At 40.4% G+C, this 19,048-nt stretch overlaps 2 protein-coding genes across 28 annotated transcripts in view; one reads left to right on the top strand and one right to left on the bottom strand.

The window, feature by feature from the left end:
• Nucleotides 1-98: 98 nt before the first annotated feature.
• Nucleotides 99-7,832, bottom strand: dcp1a (decapping mRNA 1A). Its single transcript, XM_020089070.2, has 9 exons — nucleotides 7,636-7,832; nucleotides 7,268-7,308; nucleotides 6,637-6,764; nucleotides 4,520-4,586; nucleotides 4,245-4,383; nucleotides 3,882-3,977; nucleotides 3,184-3,741; nucleotides 2,812-3,039; nucleotides 99-2,519 (listed from the first exon to the last, which is right to left on the bottom strand). Exons 1-9 carry the CDS (start codon nucleotides 7,765-7,767, stop codon nucleotides 2,439-2,441), a joined length of 1,470 nt encoding a protein of 489 aa, XP_019944629.1. The 5' UTR covers nucleotides 7,768-7,832; the 3' UTR covers nucleotides 99-2,438.
• A 985-nt stretch (nucleotides 7,833-8,817) lies between these two features.
• cacna1db (calcium channel, voltage-dependent, L type, alpha 1D subunit, b) overlaps nucleotides 8,818-19,048 on the top strand; it is a 69,409-nt gene continuing 59,178 nt past the window's right edge. For 10 of the 27 annotated variants that reach the window (XM_069527195.1, XM_069527209.1, XM_069527192.1 and 7 more), the window contains exons 1-3: nucleotides 8,822-8,993; nucleotides 11,615-12,083; nucleotides 12,696-12,801. In XM_069527195.1, coding sequence (XP_069383296.1) covers nucleotides 8,960-8,993; nucleotides 11,615-12,083; nucleotides 12,696-12,801 — 609 coding nt within the window. In that variant the 5' untranslated portion in view covers nucleotides 8,822-8,959. Of the gene's footprint in view, nucleotides 8,994-9,605; nucleotides 10,333-11,614; nucleotides 12,084-12,695; nucleotides 12,802-19,048 lie in introns of those variants that run through there. The other 17 variants (XM_069527205.1, XM_069527207.1, XM_069527208.1 and 14 more) reach the window with 5 other exon arrangements.

The following is a 19,048-nucleotide window of genomic DNA, read 5'->3' as shown; positions in this document are numbered from 1 at the left end:
ATTCACAAAATCCTGTAATATAAAAGTATGCATCGTTTCCTCTTTGAAGCTCATTTAGACAGCTGAACGTCACACTGCAAAAAAAAAAAACAGCCAACTCCATTTTCAAATCTTTAATATCACAAAATAATCATAATAAACCAAATTTTGCACAGTGACAACAATCTCAGGAAATGAGAAAATGTATTTTGCAAAGACTTTTCCAAAATCATACCTCGGCTCAATCAATTAAGATAAATTATTTCAATGTAAAATAACATTAAAATCTTAAATATGTGAGCGGGATTTTAAAAATCTGTCCATTTCAAATCAATCTTCCGGTGTGCGTTTATTTAACCAACACAGGCCCGTGTTGGCCACAATCACCTCTGAAATGATAACAATGCACTGAAGTGTACAAATTGTTTGATTAACTCTCCAGCTGCGGACATATCCTCTTTTGCTTCCTAAATTTAAAAATATCAAAATAAAGGGATTAAGAAAATCAAGGTTAAACAAGTCTGAAGTGAAAAAATGTTGATCCGAGCTCAGAGGAAAACAAGACTGGCACATATAAACTTCAAATACATTCAAATAGCAGGACCAGATACAAAGTCATTGTGTAACAAACAAGATGAAACTCATATCACTCGTTCAGATATTTCCAATTTTAAACGGGGAAAAACATTTTCCAAATACACGATTTTTAAGGATTTTTTGACATGAAACTAAAAGAAACAATTTCTGCACCTTGTTGTTAACACAACTAAACAAAAATACACAGTTTCTACCTGGAATGATTTGCATACTGATGGTTTACTTGTCTGTACTATTGAACCAACTGCTGATATCACTGTACCACTTGTTAGAAAGCTTTATAACTTAAATCTTCATGCTATACATCATTTTCAGACTGTTTTCATGGTCTGATCTTTTTTGTGCTGAACATATTGTGACAACGGGACCAATAAAACTTGTTGTATGTGTTTAGAAATGCACACGAGCTAAGAAACATTTAAAATTATTGAAAGCTGATTTTTAGTTTGAAATCACCTTTCATTCCCACTCACTGTTGCACATGATGAGAAGACAGATCTACTTCTTCCTGTTCTGTGCTGCAGTAGCATTTTACTGCAAATGTGTTTTGTGTTTCAGTCACTCTGACTTAAGATGCAATTGTGGCTTGGAAAAATAAAAGTGGTAGCACGAATGGAGGTAGTTTGTATTTTTCATTATTAATTTGGACTACTAGTATATTTGAAACAGACTGGTGCTATCAAAAACACAACTGTCCCCTATATTTTTAAGCAATTTAACATTAAAGGGGTGAATGTAAACAAGAAGCAAAAATTAATAGCTATTTAGCTTTTTTTTGTAATACTTAAATTATGCATCTCTTGCAGAACGTTTTGTGTTCAGATAAACTTAGCTCAAGGTCCCATCGTCAAATCTCCCATAATGCTGGAGTCCCTAAAGGCATCGCGACAGTGGTCTATTGCACATTCTTCCTCAACAACAGAAAGTACTTGGAGCTCAGCTGGAGGCGGAGCCACACAGGCAGAGAATAAACTAAAAGAAAGATGAAGGATAAGAAGAAATGTGGAGAAAGGAAATGTAGCAAAGAAGTGAGTTAACGCATTAATCTGTCTTTGTGAACATGTCAAAGTCTTTGATGTAACAGAAAAGAAACAGCTGAGAGGAATGAATTCTTAGATTGTTTAGCTGCAAGTGCTGCTCCAAACACGCAAGGAACTTCTTTATCTTCCCTGAACAAGGGCTGAAAAGATCAATCATCTCCTCCTTATTAAGAGACTAATGGACAGTCCTTTTTCAAGCCACTATGTGGACAGTTTGTCTACAAGGATTCCCCAAACAGTTCTGAGGTCCCAAACACAGACGTCTTTCTCTCAAGTAGTCAAAGCTTAGGTGTTTTATAAGCGTTCATATACTCTCGCACTGCGAGAAAAGCAGTGTCAGTGGTTCTGAGCTGCAAAATCATCTGCTCAAAGTACAAATGTCAAATAGCTCAAGGCCACCGAAAGCTCCTCTGTTGTCCCCTCTCACATCAGCAACAGCTAGACTTTACCAGCACGTGGCCCAAAGTTTCATCACATTTCTTAAGTATAAAAAGAAAACCCCAGGCCACAGTGGGAGGTTTTATCTCATCCCTTTCTCCCACAATAGTTCTGGCTCGACGTACGCAGACAAAAAGTCGATCCATGTTGACATAGTCGCCAGGGCAGCATCAGTGTTCAGTAAAAGACTCAAACAGGATTAAACAGTTAGGCGCATGCTATAATAACCCTCAGAACACAGACATGTTTTGCAGAGTCGTGATGTACAGAGTGACAAAACCCTGTTCGCTGCACTTCTTCAACTCACATTAACTTCTGGCTGTCTCACATGTCACAAAGGGGTCGTGGCACTAAAAGTAACAGAGGTGGGCGGATGAAGTAGGACTATAGCTTCATGTTGCTGAAGTCCTTGGACAGAGTCTGCAGATAAGCATCGTGAATGGTGCTAAGGAAGTCTGCATCATTCTAGAGGGGGAGAAAGTAAAAAAGAGAATCAATGAACAAAACTACATGAGTGCGCTGTGTAGTTTAAAATGACACATGTTGTACTAGAACCTTTTACATTTTTTGTTTGTTTTCAGTTAAATCTATAACTTGGAGAAAGTTATAATAAATTATAACTAACCAGCTAACTTAAATTAAAAAAAATTGTACTTGAATTATTTAATTCTGACATAAAATTGTGTTTAGCTTTTTTCATGCTAACTGAAGCCAGCAGTACATTTATACATATACATTTATATGCTCATGGTGTTACCTTGATGAGGTGTATCAGAGTCTCCTGTAGCTGTGTTTTGCTGCAGGGAGCTGGCGGAGGCTCTACAGCTCCTGTGGTGGTGGAGGGGGGCTCAGAGGGGGCATGGAGGACCACCGATGCTGCTGCTGTTGTTGTCATCTTACTGACGGACTGCTGGAAGGCGCTGGGGGAGAGAAGCACCGAAATCTCAGGTCCTTGAACAGCAAGACCTGGACTCATGGGGACAGCCTGAGAAAAAGAAAAACAGACAAAGCAAAGTAAAATACACGAGAGCAACTGACATGTAGTTGTATAACTATTCTGTTTTAGTATAAAAGTATATGTGAGAGACAGATACACGCAACCAGCAGCAAAGAAAAGCCTTCAACTCACAGACATGGGTTTGATCAGGTTTGGAGGTTGAGTGAAGACATCCATCTCTTTGCTGTGCTGGATAATGGGTTTCCCCATGGGCTCGTGGAAGCTGTGGGGTGGAACCAGTGTGCTTGGCAGAAAGCTGGGTGCGAGGATGGGTTTGTGGATGTCTGAATTCATGGATGGCACTGCCGATTTGAGGGTGCTTAATATTTCCTGCCCCAAAAAAGCTCCAGAGGCTGATGGTGATGCTGCAGCAGGGCCAGGGGGAGCAGTCCGCTGCTCTGAGCCAGCTGGCGGCACCATGAGAGGTGAAACTGAGCACAGAGGCTGGGGGTCTGACATGGGGACTACTGACTGGAAAACAGGGCTGGGATGAAGTGCATATGGAGCTGGGAGCAGGCCGGGGACTTGGTGTCGCTGGTTGGACCCGGGCTTCTGGATGTAGGCAGTAGAGGGGTCACCGGAAGCATTGGTGGTGTTCTGTGCAGGCATGGCGGGGAGTGAGGGGTCCTTGGGGAGGGACGAGCCAAAGAGCTCCTCAACTGTGATCTGCTTCACTATTGTGTGAGAGCTCTGGTGGGTAAAAATAGGATTTCATTGCCACTAGAATAAGAATCTCTATGTTTTCTTTGACAGTGTTTGTTGTAGGGAGGAACAGAATAAACTACAGGGCTTAAATTACTCATCCACAAACATCTCTGTAATGTACGTACCTTTTGAGGTTGTGATGTGCTGTGGGGATGTTCTGTAGGGTTGATAGCTGCTTTCAGGTGTGGCTCTGTAGGCCCATCTGTTTCGTATGCCCGACCCTGCATCGCAACACAAACGTACATAGAAATTCAATGGTATTTTCAAATAGAAAGCCAGAGGATAAACACATAGACTTCACTTGTTTTTACAGACACCTCAAACCTAAACTAATCCCAGATTAAGTCCCACTCTAATACTACAAATGCCACATTCACGTTTTTGTATACGTCATCTGCTATGAAATAATTTCTCTTTTGTAAAATCATTTTGTCAGTGCAACAAAAACAACATATGTTCATATCTGCAAGTGTGTGTTGCCTCCTCACTCTCTGGTATTCTTCCTTGGCTTTGCTGAGCAGTTCCAGGATATCGATGGGCCTTGGTTCTGCAACGCCATTGGTCCTCCTTGGCTCTGCCCTCTCTGGTGACTCTCTCTGGACATGCTCTGCCTCTTGTTTTACAATCCTGGAGGAGAGTGAAAGCTTGACAGGTTGTCTTCACGCCTAAGTGGTACTTGATGTGTCATATTTGAGCTGCACTGTCAACTAACCCCTAATGGATGAAGAAAACCCAGATAAATAAGACATGTTGAGCAACTTACTTGACCATCAGTTGAGCGATACGTTGACAGTCCCTCTTGTCATAGAACCAAATACTGTAGATACCCACTGCAAGAAGAACACAAATACTACATGTTATTGCTTGAAAATATGTTTCTGTGCTCAGTTATAAAATGAAATAAATTCAGTGCCCCCCCCCCAAGAAAACAGAAGACTTATTACACAATAAATTCAAATCCAAAAATAGCAGGTACAGCTTGTTAGCTTGAAAGGCTTGTGTGTCATTTGTTTGTGTGATGAAACACTGTCGTATGGAAGTTCCCTCAGGAGGCTGTGGTAACCTAGCAACTTGAGTGTTTGTCTTCCTGCATCTACTGCAACCAAGGGGAATATGGAAAGGTGTAAACAGGTGTGTGTGAGTTTGTGTGCGTCAAACAACTGAGCCTTCTCGAAACAATATTCTCGGACTTGTCACCCTCAGGCAGAGAGTTCACCAGTAGGTAACGAGGCTTACAGCAAGAAACAATCATCATTTTCATCATCCTGAAGAATCCAGCTTCCCTGTGTTGGTCTCTGCTCTTCAATCAACCTTCTATCTTGCTCCTGTTCAGATTTACCCTTGTTTACAGCAGAAGAAGGAATCTAAGAACAATCTTGAAGCTGTCTCTTTCTCTCAACATCTGAAATGTGGACATGTCCGACCAAGTAATGCCTCAGACGAACCTAAGGATCCTCAGCCGGTAAGTTGCCAGGGGAAAAACCAGGACACTCACAGGAAGAATTAACTCTGACCAGTCTTCCAGAGGTGACCGTCAGCTGCCAGGGATCGGAAGCATCTCCAACACAACCTGAGGAATATCCATGTTTTTTCTGTTTTTGTTGAACACATCTGTCACTTCAACCCACTCTGAGGACTTAGGATGCTAAGTACTGGAGAAGCTGCTCTGGTGTGAAGACTAACAAGAAAGCTACATAATGTCTTCCATACCTGCCAAGCTGATGGGCAAAACAAGTCCAAAAGGGGAACAGTCAACTCTGACGCTGACCCTGGCCATGTTATTTTTTCTGATAAGCAAACAATTGGGAAAACAATCAAATTCCTTGTTGGTTGCCTTGATGAAAGTCCTTTTTAGACTTCTGATCGATTACCTCGGTGGCAATGCTGTCAGTTACTTTCTAAAGCTCTGAGGAATTTCTTCACTTTTCACCTCATTACTGCAGAGCGCTTTCAACAAGGCCAGATGAGTTTGACTGCGACATTGGCATTAGATGAAGCCATCAACAAATGCACAACTTGTATAGTAAAATATAGATTCATTGATTTAACCTTAAGGTCTCTAGGCTGCTTTTGCATCAATGGAGAACAACATCAACAGTGGTCAAAGCAAGCTGAAACGGTTGCCGCCTGGACGACCTTCATGACGTCATGACTGAAAAAGTCGCCTCTGAGGAAATTGTTTTGCTCAATGTGACTCCAAGACGACACAATGACCTCAAGCAAAGGGGAAAAGAGATGTTCCAGAGAACGCTGAGGAGGTGTTTGTTCGGCATTTTCAGAGGTACTATTTTGATCTTTTGCACTTAATGTGTGTGGCAGTGAATGTCACTAACACCTGTTTAACTGTTTACTTGGCATTTCAGAGATATGCAATGATACAGCAGTGTTTCCTGACAGTTGTACAGAAACTAGGGCTAGGCGAAATTACTTCAAATCAATATTTTCATTATTTCAAATATTTATTTTCCTGGATAAATGGGGCGTTGCTTCTTCTGCAACAATGAAGTTAAAACACTGCGCTGCATCATAAGAAAAACTTCTCTCTGTCTGTGTGTGAGACACACTCCTGTGTGTGTGTCACTTTGTGCCTGTTGTGCTTCACACAAATTGACCATCTATTTCGTTATTAATCAATGATGTCTGATCATGAATCCGGATCATTCCTGTCTCTTTAATACTGATTTCCTGGCTGTGGGCATCACATTACGTCTCATGTTGTGTGTGAACTACGTGTGTGTGCAAAATGTTGGACTTTTTTTCAATGTTTTTAAATATGTCTCCTAAACTTTGGAGCGAATCAAATTTTAGCCCATGTTGGCACAAAAGGAGGTTTGTAATGATATCTACTGTTTTAGTGTCTCTATTACACATAACACTCACAGTTGCCGTTCCTATAGAGCAGGAAGGGATCCTGCAGCTGGAACTCCAGGTCTTTGTTGATCGGCTCCACCAGGTTCTCTGTGCTCAGTCGGTTCATGATGGTGAAGCCATGGTGAGGGGAGGCAGTCCTGAGAGGAGAGAAGATAAAACCTGTTTGAGTCCTTATTGTTGGTCTGTATCCATGAAAAGAATTGTAATTTTGCAAACTAGTTGGGAACAACTAGGTTATTTGCACAAATTAAAGATGGTTAAGAAGATTTTCTGAAACTTGATGTGGCATAGAATGAACAAGTTGAACAGTTGATCGAGCAATTTGCTTTCCTCCCTCCCTTTTAATGTGAAGATCGATAATGTATATACTGAACTATGGACCTTTGCAATCTAATTGAGTTCTAATTGTGCTCAATATGCTATGAAAAGAAATACAAGAACAACAAAGATGAAGGTATTAGAGATGTCCATGAATGTGTCTTTGACGATACGCAGTTCACGTTTGTTTACAAAGACTGCGGCCTACACACGTGTGCGGACTACGTCAAGTGACAGCGCAGAGGAAAGTAACGTTGAACAAGACCGCAACCTTCATGGTTGTTGAGCCACACGACTCATAGAAACACTTGTAAATGCTCACCTGGTATAAACAAACAGGGTGCCCTCGATTTCGGTCTTCTCCTGAAATGAAACGTGACGTTATGAGTCAAAAACAACAACCGCTAATCCGAAACGTGCTAAATAAGAGCAACGAACGTTTGCTATTAGCATAACCAGCTACCATGTTAGCTCAGGTAAGAGGACGCTAAGTTATTGCTCAAGTCGTTACAACATTCACAGAATGACACTGGTATCAAAACAAGTGCGTATGTGAGTGTATCTACATGAGTTATACTCAGACCAATGCTAACACATGCCTTACTTGTTTTTTTTCTGTTTTAGCGATGAGCTAGCGTTAGCATGCTAAGTGGATACACAAAACAGTTTGCGCTCTTTTGACAAACTCACCCATTCGTTCGTCTTGGAGTTGAAGTTGTAGAGAGCCACCTGGCCGGTGACATCGAGCAGTGTGTTGATGTACGGGTCTTGTCTCTGTAGAGCTGCTAAGCTCATCATATGTCCCGCATTTAGCGTCTCCATCTTGGATGTGACTGTTGCTCCCGCACGGTTGGATTTCTGCAGACACTTGAAACTTCCGCTGTTCCCCGGAAATCACAGCTGTGAGGTTTGTGTTTATTCTGCGAGCACCAGTCTGAGATGCAGTTCAGGTTGGTCTCACGTTGGTCAGAGTGCAGCTAAATGTACATGTTTGTAGTGATAGGTAGTTCACCTCGTGATCTTAGCTTAGCTTAGTTTAGTCGGTGTGCTTTCGAAAATCAAACTAGATATAAAACAAACAAATAAAATGAATGAGTGAAAACCTTAAGCGATAAAAAAAACAGACCACGTTGATGCAAACGTTGCCACAATGGACAGAAGTTTTGCCAAAGCATTTGCTCGCCTCTGTGTTGATTAAAATAAATTACAAAAAGTAGCTAACTTGCCATGTGAAGATAACATTAATTTAAATGTAGCAGTGAATAGGGAAAAAGGTTAATTATATTAGCTGAGGGAATATATTTTACTTTAACTATGCTGAAATGATGGGGATTAAATCATATATTCACACACACATAATATATAAATATAATTAAATTTTTTTCTATTTGGTAAGGACAGTGTGCGTGCACAGAATCCTCCACAGTATCCTCACGTTACATAATCCCACAGTGCTGCGCTGCTGCTTATATTTTTGGGTCCAATCTGACACGTGGTTTTTAATCTGAGAACCTCCATGCATGACAGACCACAAGTGAAGGGCTGTTCACATGTTAAGTGAATTCACAAGATTTCTGCAGGGCTTTGTTAAATCCTGACTTTTTACTAGGACACAGCCTAACCACAATGATATTGACAAGGGCTACAGAAGAATTCAGCCTCCTGGATTATCCCCAATATTGTATCCTATAATTTAATATTGTAGACTACTGATTCACATATCTTTAAATCCATCATATGTAAACTTCTGGGAAAGAGACAAAGCGTGTTTATTATTTCCAGTCCAGTTGAGCTGCAGCTGTCTGCTTTACCTGCCACTGCAGAGAGAACATTGGGATTATAATCCCGGGGATTACGCGCTGCCGTGAAACTGTTATCCTTCATACAGGCGCAGGTAATCCTATCACTGGTAACCTTCCAGCACAGCTCCCGGCAACTCAATTCCTCTCGAATCACCGAGGAGTGAGGGCAGAAAACGCCGCTATGAGGCCCCAGAGAAGAGCCAGGTGACAGAATGCCGTTCATTATAAGGGGAAGACCCCTGAGGGGTAAGTCCAAAGAGCTGGAGGACAGAGACTCTTTAGTGGCTTAACTGGAGGGGGTGGATGAGATGTGCTGTTTATCCTAAAATCCAGAAACCTCCGTCAGGAGAAAGTTCAAGCAGCCATGATATTTTTTTTTTGCATTATGGGCTTTGTCATGATTTAAGTCTGACCGTGAACTAAAACATGGTAGGAAAGATGCAATAGCCTGCATGTTGCTGGCCTGAACATGCAGTTGTTTTAAATGTTGTTTTTACAGCTTTAGTCTCTATTTCCGAGCCAAGCTTTAGGAGCTGAGACTTTAATTTGTGTGCGTCTCTCTGTGGGTTTGTGTCACAGTCACATGCTTCTTAATGGAAACATAATTAATACAATTTAAGCAATTAGACCTAATTACCAACAGATGACTCCTTTTTGGCTTCACTGCCTGTTGTTCACTGCCAGCCATATGTCGTTTTCTTGTTTTGGCAGAGCTCAATTTATATAGCATAACATCAAAGTTTTTCAAATCACCATTTTTTACATAGACTGTATGATTCTTTAGCATTTTAGCCAAAAGTCTTTATGAAGTTTGAGCTGATGTTGGAAGTTTCCTGAAAGGCATGCAGGTGCATTTTCAGATCATGTATGTGTGTGCGTATGTTACTGAGCCTGTACGGAGTGAGGTCATTTTGGAAAAGTGAGGACATTTAGGCAGTTTCTGACCCACTTTCAAATTGGCTGTTTCAGGATTAAGACTTGGTTTTAGGTTTAGAATTAGGCTCAGGTTAGGGTTAGGCATTTAATTGTGATTGAGGTTATGGTAAGAGGCTAGTGAGTGCATTATAGCAATGAAGCATAGCAAGCAAATAATTAATTTTGAACGTGCAGATATTTTTTAAGGTTATGTTAAGATAAGGTTAGGCAAGTAGTAACTATGGTTAGGGATAATGTTTTGGTTAGCCTGTCCACAATGAATGGAAGTCAGTGCATAGTCCTATAATAAGGAAAGCTACGTGCGTGAGTGACTCCAGCAGCTACAGTCGCTCCAACTTGTATGAGTCCATCCCCGGACACAGTGACACACTGAGAGGAGTCATTGACGGACAGCAGTGGATTGTCTGCTGCTGTCCTCCTCGGATCCGCCGTGTGTCTGCGGACAGGCACCCGGATGTGGCGAAAATGTTTGGCGCTCCTCTCAGGGTCTGCTGCGCTCGGGAAACATTTCATGATTCAGGCTGAAGGTTCGGCTCGGGCGCGCGCGTCGACTGCTCCTCCGGATGATGTCTCCAGCGATGAGTTGGGTTTAAAGCGGATTGTTTCAATGTGGATGCGAGGATGCAAGAAGCAGATGAACAGTGTGGAGGTAAAAACCGTGCGTGGAGCGCAGGAGCAGAGTTGGAGCGCTGCGCGAGGGGGCGAGAGCGCCCGTGTGCTGTATTCCCTGGATGTCGGCCTATTCTATTCTATTCTATTCTCTTATATTCTATTCTATTATATTCTACTCTGCGCTATTCTGTTATATTCTACTCAGTTCTATGTAACTGTCCATAATCTGCTGTGTCCTTTTTCCAACTTATTCCAGTGATTAGATTAAGTATTGTCATTGTGAGCGCTGCTACATGGATGCAATGACATCAGTTATCAAATCCACTGGGAAGCGAGTTGCGACTATACTTCTTTAAAACTAAAAATGGTTGACAGTATTTATTATGTTATCATGGTCAAGTGATTGTTTTTGGACCATGTGACAAACTGTGCGTCATGCGTCCTGGAGAATGACACGCTAAACGAACTTTTCAAGTAAATCCCGTTAGTTTCTTTTAGTTTGTGTTGTAGCCTCAGTTGTCACAGTGTGGAAGTAGTCCAAACAAACGCTGATCCGTTTAAAAAGAAGCCACGGGTCAAACTAAAGTCGTGAACAGTTGTTGTGACGCGTCGTGTGACAGATGTGCGACACCCAGGGCTCACTCCTATAACCTCATCTCAGAGACAGCACACAGGCTGGTCATCTTTAAATCTATTAGTATTATTATTATTTGATCCTTTGGATTTGTGTCTTTTCTAAATATCTCAGTTTTTTTTTATCAGGCTGACTTTTTCACTCGATCTGTTGCTCTTACAATACATCTCTGATGACATGTGTTTCTTCAAATTTGTTCATTTGTTCAACTGTGTGGGAGCTGCTTTATGACGTGTAATGTTGGTTAGCTGTGACAGTTATTCCCCGATGAGACTCTGCTGTAGAGTTGCTGTGAACCAAAGTGACTGTGTCAAGGACACTGTCTTTTTCACTGGAGCTTTGCATTGATTTTAATGACACAGTCTCTCTCATCCACACAGGCTGTCCAACTCTCTCTCTCTCTCTCTCTCTCTCCCCCCCCCCCCCTCTGTCGCTCTCTTCCACACTCCCTTCAAACTGTTCTTCTGCTTCTTCTGAAATTATCTGACAATTCATTATTTTAAAATTCCTCTTTAGGTAAAATCAACAGTAACCCTTTAAAAAACTCTTTATGTTTTACCAGTTTGCCCAAACGCAATTCTGACACTTACTCACAGAGTGCCATGTGACTATTCCCACCTCTTTTGTTTATACTCTCTCTTACAGCCTCAAAATCTCGTCTCTATTTCCTCCCCTCTCCCTCCAGGGGCACAGTATGCCAGCAACAAAACGACCACTCCCTCCACTGATGCCTCAGCCCTCTGGTCAGGAAGCAACACTCGCCTGCACCAGCTCCATCCACCAGAGCAGCTGCAGGCTCCGGCCAGCACCGGCAAGCCAGTGGGCACTTCTTATGGCCTCCTTGGGGTCAACAGTGGCAATCAGGGTGTCGGTGGCACTGGCTCCAGTGTCAGCCCGGTTCTCGCTTGGCACGCCGCCATTAGCGCCGCTCGCCAAGCACAGGGCGATACTGCAAAGCCTGACACAGACTCACGGCCCTCAGTTTGCACCACTGGACCAGCTCCTGTAGGCTCACTGGCACAGAGGAAGAGGCAGCAGTATGCCAAAAGCAAAAAACAAGGAGGATCTACCAACAGTAGGCCACCCAGAGCACTGTTCTGCCTCACCCTCAACAATCCGATCCGCAGGGCCTGCATCAGCCTGGTGGAGTGGAAGTATCCTTTATCCCAAAGACTGAGGCTCTGGTTGAATGGATGTGAGGTAGATGTTTGGGTGTCTGAATGGATTGTGTATGTAAGTACGGACAGATTGTTTCATAGTGATTGAAATAACGTATCACTTTATCCGTGAAATAATAACCCGTAACTTCTTTGATGGAATGGACTTGCCGTATAATGTGCATGTGCTATACCTGAATTAAAGACAGCAATTTTGTAAAAGCTTGAATAAGATGTTAAATAAATGATCTCAGTGCTGATTGACATGATTCTTAAGAAGGTGGTGATAGAGGTTAGTGGTGTTTGTCTATTTTGAGAAATGACAAAAGAAATTACCAAACAGGGATTTGTGAAACAGAGAAATAAATGATAGCGTATAATATGAAACATTAGATGTTGATCTATCGTCGCACATTAATATATCATTATATCGCCCATATTTTTGTTTGTATTGCAGCAATTCACCAAAAAAAACCACAATTAACACAGTTCATACAAGATTTTCAAAAACTTCCAACTTCAAATAAGTCCTGATTATTTATTATTTATATTTATTATAATTGTGCTGTCTCTCTGAGATAACCATGTTCCTTAACTGTCTGTTTCCAGACCATTTGATATCTTTATACTGCTGTCTATTTTTGCCAACTGTGTGGCCTTAGCCATCTACATCCCCTTCCCTGGAGACGACTCCAATTCTACCAACCAAGAACTGGTGAGTGACACTGGAAAATACAGAAACATGGCTTGGTGATGTTATCATTATCTAAACCACACTGCAGAGTATATATCCCCTTTAATGTAAAATCCACATGACAGCAGGATATGTTGTGATGGTTTGAATCAGCATGTTATATGCATTTCAGTTTTGTTAGCGGTCAGAAGGAATGCATTAAAATCAGGAAGATTCTACTTTAAACTTTAGTGTATTAGCTTGACAAGTCTTAAAATGTTGTTTTTTCCCAAGTTATCAACAAACGCATTGTCTCACTTAACTCCTGTGGTGTCCAGACCTACAGACAGATGTGTTTTTATTGCCCCAGTTTTATCCAATATTGAAATATACCACACACAGGTCAGCGATTGAGTAAATTATTTTCTAATAATTCGCATATCAATTTGCTCTGTATGTAGTTCTTCTGATGTTGCCTGCTTTGTTGTGCAGCAAAGGTTGAAAATGTTTCTCACACATATACTGCGCTGCTGATCGAGCCGCTATTTGTCATCAGCCAGATTACACACAAAAGCCAGACAACACCTTTGAAAGAGTGTGACCGGTTGGATGTGTGAGTTGCGTCAGAGGGCTTTCCTGACAATATTTGGATGGATGTGTCAGGTTTCATTGTTTTATTGACAAACGTAAACACCAGTACGCACACACGGACACACACACACACACACACACACACACACACACACACACACATACACACCATTTTTTGGTGCCTCCATAATTACAATGTAGTTTGACAGCATGGAATTATAAACACATTAACAATCATTACCACACAATACAATACTACAATACAATATAGTGAATTCAATTAAATAATTTAATTAAGATCTGATTATGTAAAACATGATGTGATATTTTGAAATTTGCCCCAAAGCAAACATTTTTTAGACTGTAACATGTTTTTATATAGCTAAATATTACAAAACAATGAAAGTTTGAATAACAGTGATGGAAATTAACTCAAGGATGAATCTCCTGTTTTTGTGAATTCACTTGATTTGACCAAAAAACAATTCACCTCACATGTAATTGCTAAAAGAGCAGCACATTTTGGTGTTGTTGATTTGTTCATGCAGTGCCAACATTTGCTTTTTTCTCTGAGGCTGGCATAGGACCTTCTGAAGGGAATTGTGTGTGTGTCTGTGCGTGTGCGCGCATGTGTGTGTGCATGTTGAATGAATGAGAGATGGATACAGAAATATTGCATGTTCCTTTAACAGATGGGAATTATTCATAATGTCCAAGTCTATGTTCATCACTCGCTGCACAATGTACAGTATGTGTGGTGTGTGTTTTTGCATGCATGTGTGTGCACATTAATGCAGTTTTTTGTGTCTCTGTCAAGTGAACCAGTGTAAAAACACTGTAATACGAAAAAGACTCATCAGTGAAATTATATTAATATAATAACAGTATATTTACCAGTGTAAAAATGTGTGTTGTGGAAATAACAAAATATATTTAACCCCAGTAAAAATTTTCTCAACCTGCATCCTTCAAGCCTTTCTAACTAACGCCAGTTCTGTATCTCCATTCTCCATGTAATTGTATATTCCAGGATATCTGTTGACTTGACTGAGAGAGTGTGTGTAAGTGTGCTTGTGTATCTGTGTGGGAGAGAGAGAGGGAGCGAGAGACAGAGGGAGAGAGAGCGGGTTGAGGGATTAAGCAGGGCAGTGGATTAGTCGACAGTAAATGAGTGGAGGTTACAGAGAGAGGGGGGGGGAAAGAGAGATGGATGGATGGATGGGAGGATTGGTGGATGGATAGAGGTATAGGGCGGGAGTTTACAAGTGGGAGGGTCAACTGATAGTAGAAATCATGTCAGTCACATGACAGTGTTCATTGAAATCTCCTCTCATTTATCTACCTGCATTCTATTTAGTACATAGATCTCTCTCTCTATCTATCTATCTATATGTTCTACATTTATTTATTGTATTATAGTAATCTGTCCATCTATCTATCTAAACTCTGTCTCTTCATATTTGTAATCCGTCTCTCTTCTCTGATGTCTACTAAATTGTTTTCCACTTTGTTTATTCTCCTTGATCTGTCCCCCCCCCCCTCCCTCAGTGCAGAGTGGAGAATGATGATTAATATCATATTAAGCTGATAAGTGATTTAGAAGACTTATGACGGCCCCTTTGGTTGCTAGCTGACTAACATACACTGCTGATCATCTTATAATCTCATAAGAGTCCTATATGAGTCTGCTGTATGAGCATATGGAGACAGAGATGCAGTCTGTGTGTGTGTCTGAGTGAATGGCTTAAAAGCATGTACTGTATGTACGTTGAAGTGGATATGCTCAGTTAAGCCTATGACAAGTGATTGAGACAATATTGTGTCATGATACAAAATAGTCAATTTAAATAGTAATAAATTATTGGAAAAATCACATAAAATCTGGGTATCCTGACGTGTGGAGTTACTTACATCATGTATAAACAATAATGCTGTATTGAATCTAATATGTACTGATGACCACTTATACTTTATCTAGTATAATTATGGTGCTGTATCTGCCAAAGTAAATAAAATCACATTATTTAAAACCGAATGCATATCCAAAGTATAGATCATTCCTGCAGTCTTTTGTTAGAACACAGTCCAGTGTATTTTAAAAAAAAGATATGTTCAGAGGTATTTTAGATTTCACACTGTCACAGATTTTTTTAGAACTTTGCATCACAATAATTATTATAAATATGAGAACCTTCCTCATAGGGAAGATATTGATTCGTTGCCCAGCTCTATCTGAACACCTTCAGTACTGCATATAGAAATCTGGCATTAGGTGAAAGGAGTAGGTGTGATGGTTAATAGTGTCTCGTTAATACTACAGTGCATGAGACAATATTATAGATAGTACTGACGGTGTAAAAAGTAGACAAAGACAATGTGAAGATGAATACTTTTAAATATAATTTCTTTATATCTGAAATGTCCTCTGAGTATCATAAGCTGAAGTCCTCCAGTGTGCAATCCCAGTTTACCTGACTGGTTGTGTTTGAATTCTGTCCTCATCATCGGACTCCATTTTAACTGCATGTGGGTGAGTCTTCACATGAACAGTATGAGTCAGAGATCAGAGGGTAAATAATCTTTTGGCTAATGCAGGGTTGGATATCGAAGTTAAAACCATGGTAACAAGCCACATAATTTTCTTATTAAAAACATAGGCAAGCTCTGCAGCAGGGGAGTTTCGAGTGCCTGAGACTTGTCATGACATCAAGGCAAAGCACACTGCAGAAAACATCCAGATGTCCCCCGAACATGTGTGTGTGTGTGACATAAAGTTGTTTGTCTTCACTGTGATTCAGAAAGATATTTGAGTTGGTTGTATAACAGCAATCATAAGACCTGAATGCTATTTTAGGTGGGCAGGTTCATCCAAACATCAGCACAGGAGAGAGTTTATTCAGTTTTTTCTGTGTGTTTTCTTTGTGTGTTGTGTTGTGTGTGAGTATGTTCATACAAGTGTGTTGTTTGTATTTGTACTGTGGATCTATATTCACACAGCCCCCTATGCCTGTGTTGACTTCAACACAGTCTGTACATGCGCATGTGTTGCTGTTGCATTCCTGCATGATGTGTGGTTTTTGGGTTGCATGTGTTTGTGTTCCTCTAAGTGTGTGTGTGTGTGTGTGTGTGTGTGTAGATTCTGAGAATGTCAGGTTGCGTCATTTCTCTCTGTCAGGGATTAAAGGTTTAGAGCAGAAGGGAAATGAGAGTCACACTAAGCAACACACTACTCCATCAAGCACGTGAGCGTGTGTGGACGTGACTTTTTCTTTGCATGTTTGTGTTTGTATGTGTGCGTTGCAATGAAAGATGGAGATGCACACAGACTGTGCCTGGGAAATTAGAGGTTTCTTCATGGAGGTTTTGAAGTGAGAGCTGAAGAATTAAACAATATCCTAGACTTGAGTGATTTTGTATTGTTATTGTCTGATCATGTGTCGATATCAATATATTGTGTTACACAACTGTGCTCATAAAGTGTTTTCTATCAAGGTCACTAATCAGATTATTTTGAATTCTATAAATCATTTAAAAGTCTATTTCATATAAGAATCAATTGTTTGGTTTGATCAACATTTCAAAACACATTTTATGCCAGAAATCAGAAATAAAAGTATTAAATCTTGCATTGATGATCATTTATGGAAATGTCAAACATTTATATATTGTATTATATAACAGGAAAAAATATCATATTCATATTGTAATGTTGATTTCAAATATCTTAGAAACAGTATTGGTATAATTTGTCTGCCATTTTAAGACCTAAAAACAATAGAGAGAGTGAAAGAGCGAGATTGATTAATTGTATTGGTGATCAGAGGAAGGCAGCGTGTGACTGGTTGCTGATCAGCCTGCAGGGCAGTGTTTTCATACCAACATACATGGTCAAACACACACACACACCCACACACACACACACACACACACGCACACACACACACACAGCTGACATTTTAAATGTATGTCTGTCTTCTTGTCTGTTTGCATGTGTATGGATATATGTGTGAAGGTGTGTGTGGAGTGTTTGAGGTGAAGCCATCTCATTAACATTCAGGCAGACAGAAGCATGGACGGTGTGTGTGTGAAATAAGCTAAGAGGTAAAAGGGACAGTGGTTGATGTTTGAGACTGAGATGGATTTCATCAGTGTTTGAGGTAATGGTCAAAAGTTATTTAATAGACACAACACATCTTCATCAATTTGTCAACTCATTTTAGCAAATAGAATATGCACTGCAAATACTCACAACACAACCGAATGAAAAAATCTGACAATGGGAAAATGGAATTAATGCATGAGTCTGGCCTCAGTCATGTGAGACCATATCAGCAGTGTCAGAACAACATGTTTACATTGAAGTGACAAAGCTCTTTGGTGGCTGTATAATTATGATGCATACAAAAGAGAGTCTCAGTGGATTTTCACGTAGGAGGTTGCTGCTCACTTCTTAATTCAAAAGTCTGTGAGGTTTCTTTTAACCATAACCAACATTGTTCTGTGACCTTAACCACACCACAGTCCTCTAACCTTGATGACATACTAACTGGGATCTGGCTTCAAATGTAACCAAGTTGTGTTTGTGTCCAAACCAAAGTGTTTACTTAGCAGTGTCACATTGAAGGACAGAAAAAGGATAGAGAGTGGGTTGGACAGTGTTCACAAGACCGCATGTTCTTAAAGCTTCATTTACCCTGTTGGTTCTCTCACTGTCCACGTGTTATGATTGTGTGTGTTTGTGTGTGTCTGTGTGTGTGTGGTTGTGTGTCTTATAAAATGTCAACAGCAGTTTCACATGCTTCAGGGTCTGTGTTTGCGTGTGTGTGTGTATAAGAGTGACACAGATAGTCCTGCCATGATAAGTCCAATGACAAATAAGCAGACCAACAAAAAAACTTATGACAATTGTTATAATAGACGCATCATCTCAATTATTAAGTAAAAATCCCCCAAAAATCTTATTACAGCTTCTGAAATGACTTTTTAGTCACTGTTAACTGGGTAGAAGTGTAATTTGCATTTATTTGAAATATTCTGATAAAATAAAGAAGATGTTGGAATTGTAATCAATATACATAATTATATATTGAAATCAATTGAAGGGGTATAATACTTGTCAACTACTGATTTTTCAGTATTGTTTAAAGTGTGGTTTGTTTGTCCCTGTAGTGTTTTCCATGAATTACCAAGACTGTGGTGGCCTGCCATTCTAATTTTGTCCTGCCAAAGTTTCATTGTCAACCATTTTCAATACTTTATATATCATAAAAAGTTCTTTAACTTAGTACAGTTGCTTCGTCGTGCAGCGCTCTTTCTCTCTCTCTCTCACACAAACACATTAATCTATCTGTCATAATCAGACTGGTCATTAGCAGCATGGGGAGGAATCCCATCACTTTTGTAATCTGTCAAAACATCCATAAAGTTTTTACTGTCCTGAGCAGGAAAGTAGAACTTGTGGTTTGTGTGCTCTGTGATGGGCGTGCAGTTTGTCAGCAGGCATACCACTGACCCTCTCTCTACCTTTCACTCAGCCCAGTTGCACATCAGGGTGAACTGCGTACTGACAGTCAACCCTCATCAGTCTGATTCTTGCATCATTATGAAGTATGTATATATGTCACATATTTAATTCCCTTGGTTTGCCTAAAACATTTCTGTCTGATTATATATGCATAAATATACATTGATTCTGTAA

Source organism: Paralichthys olivaceus, chromosome 6 (genome assembly GCF_024713975.1).
Source record: "Paralichthys olivaceus isolate ysfri-2021 chromosome 6, ASM2471397v2, whole genome shotgun sequence".
Lineage (NCBI taxonomy): Eukaryota > Metazoa > Chordata > Actinopteri > Pleuronectiformes > Paralichthyidae > Paralichthys > Paralichthys olivaceus.
This window is presented reverse-complemented; position numbering and strand designations above follow the sequence as displayed.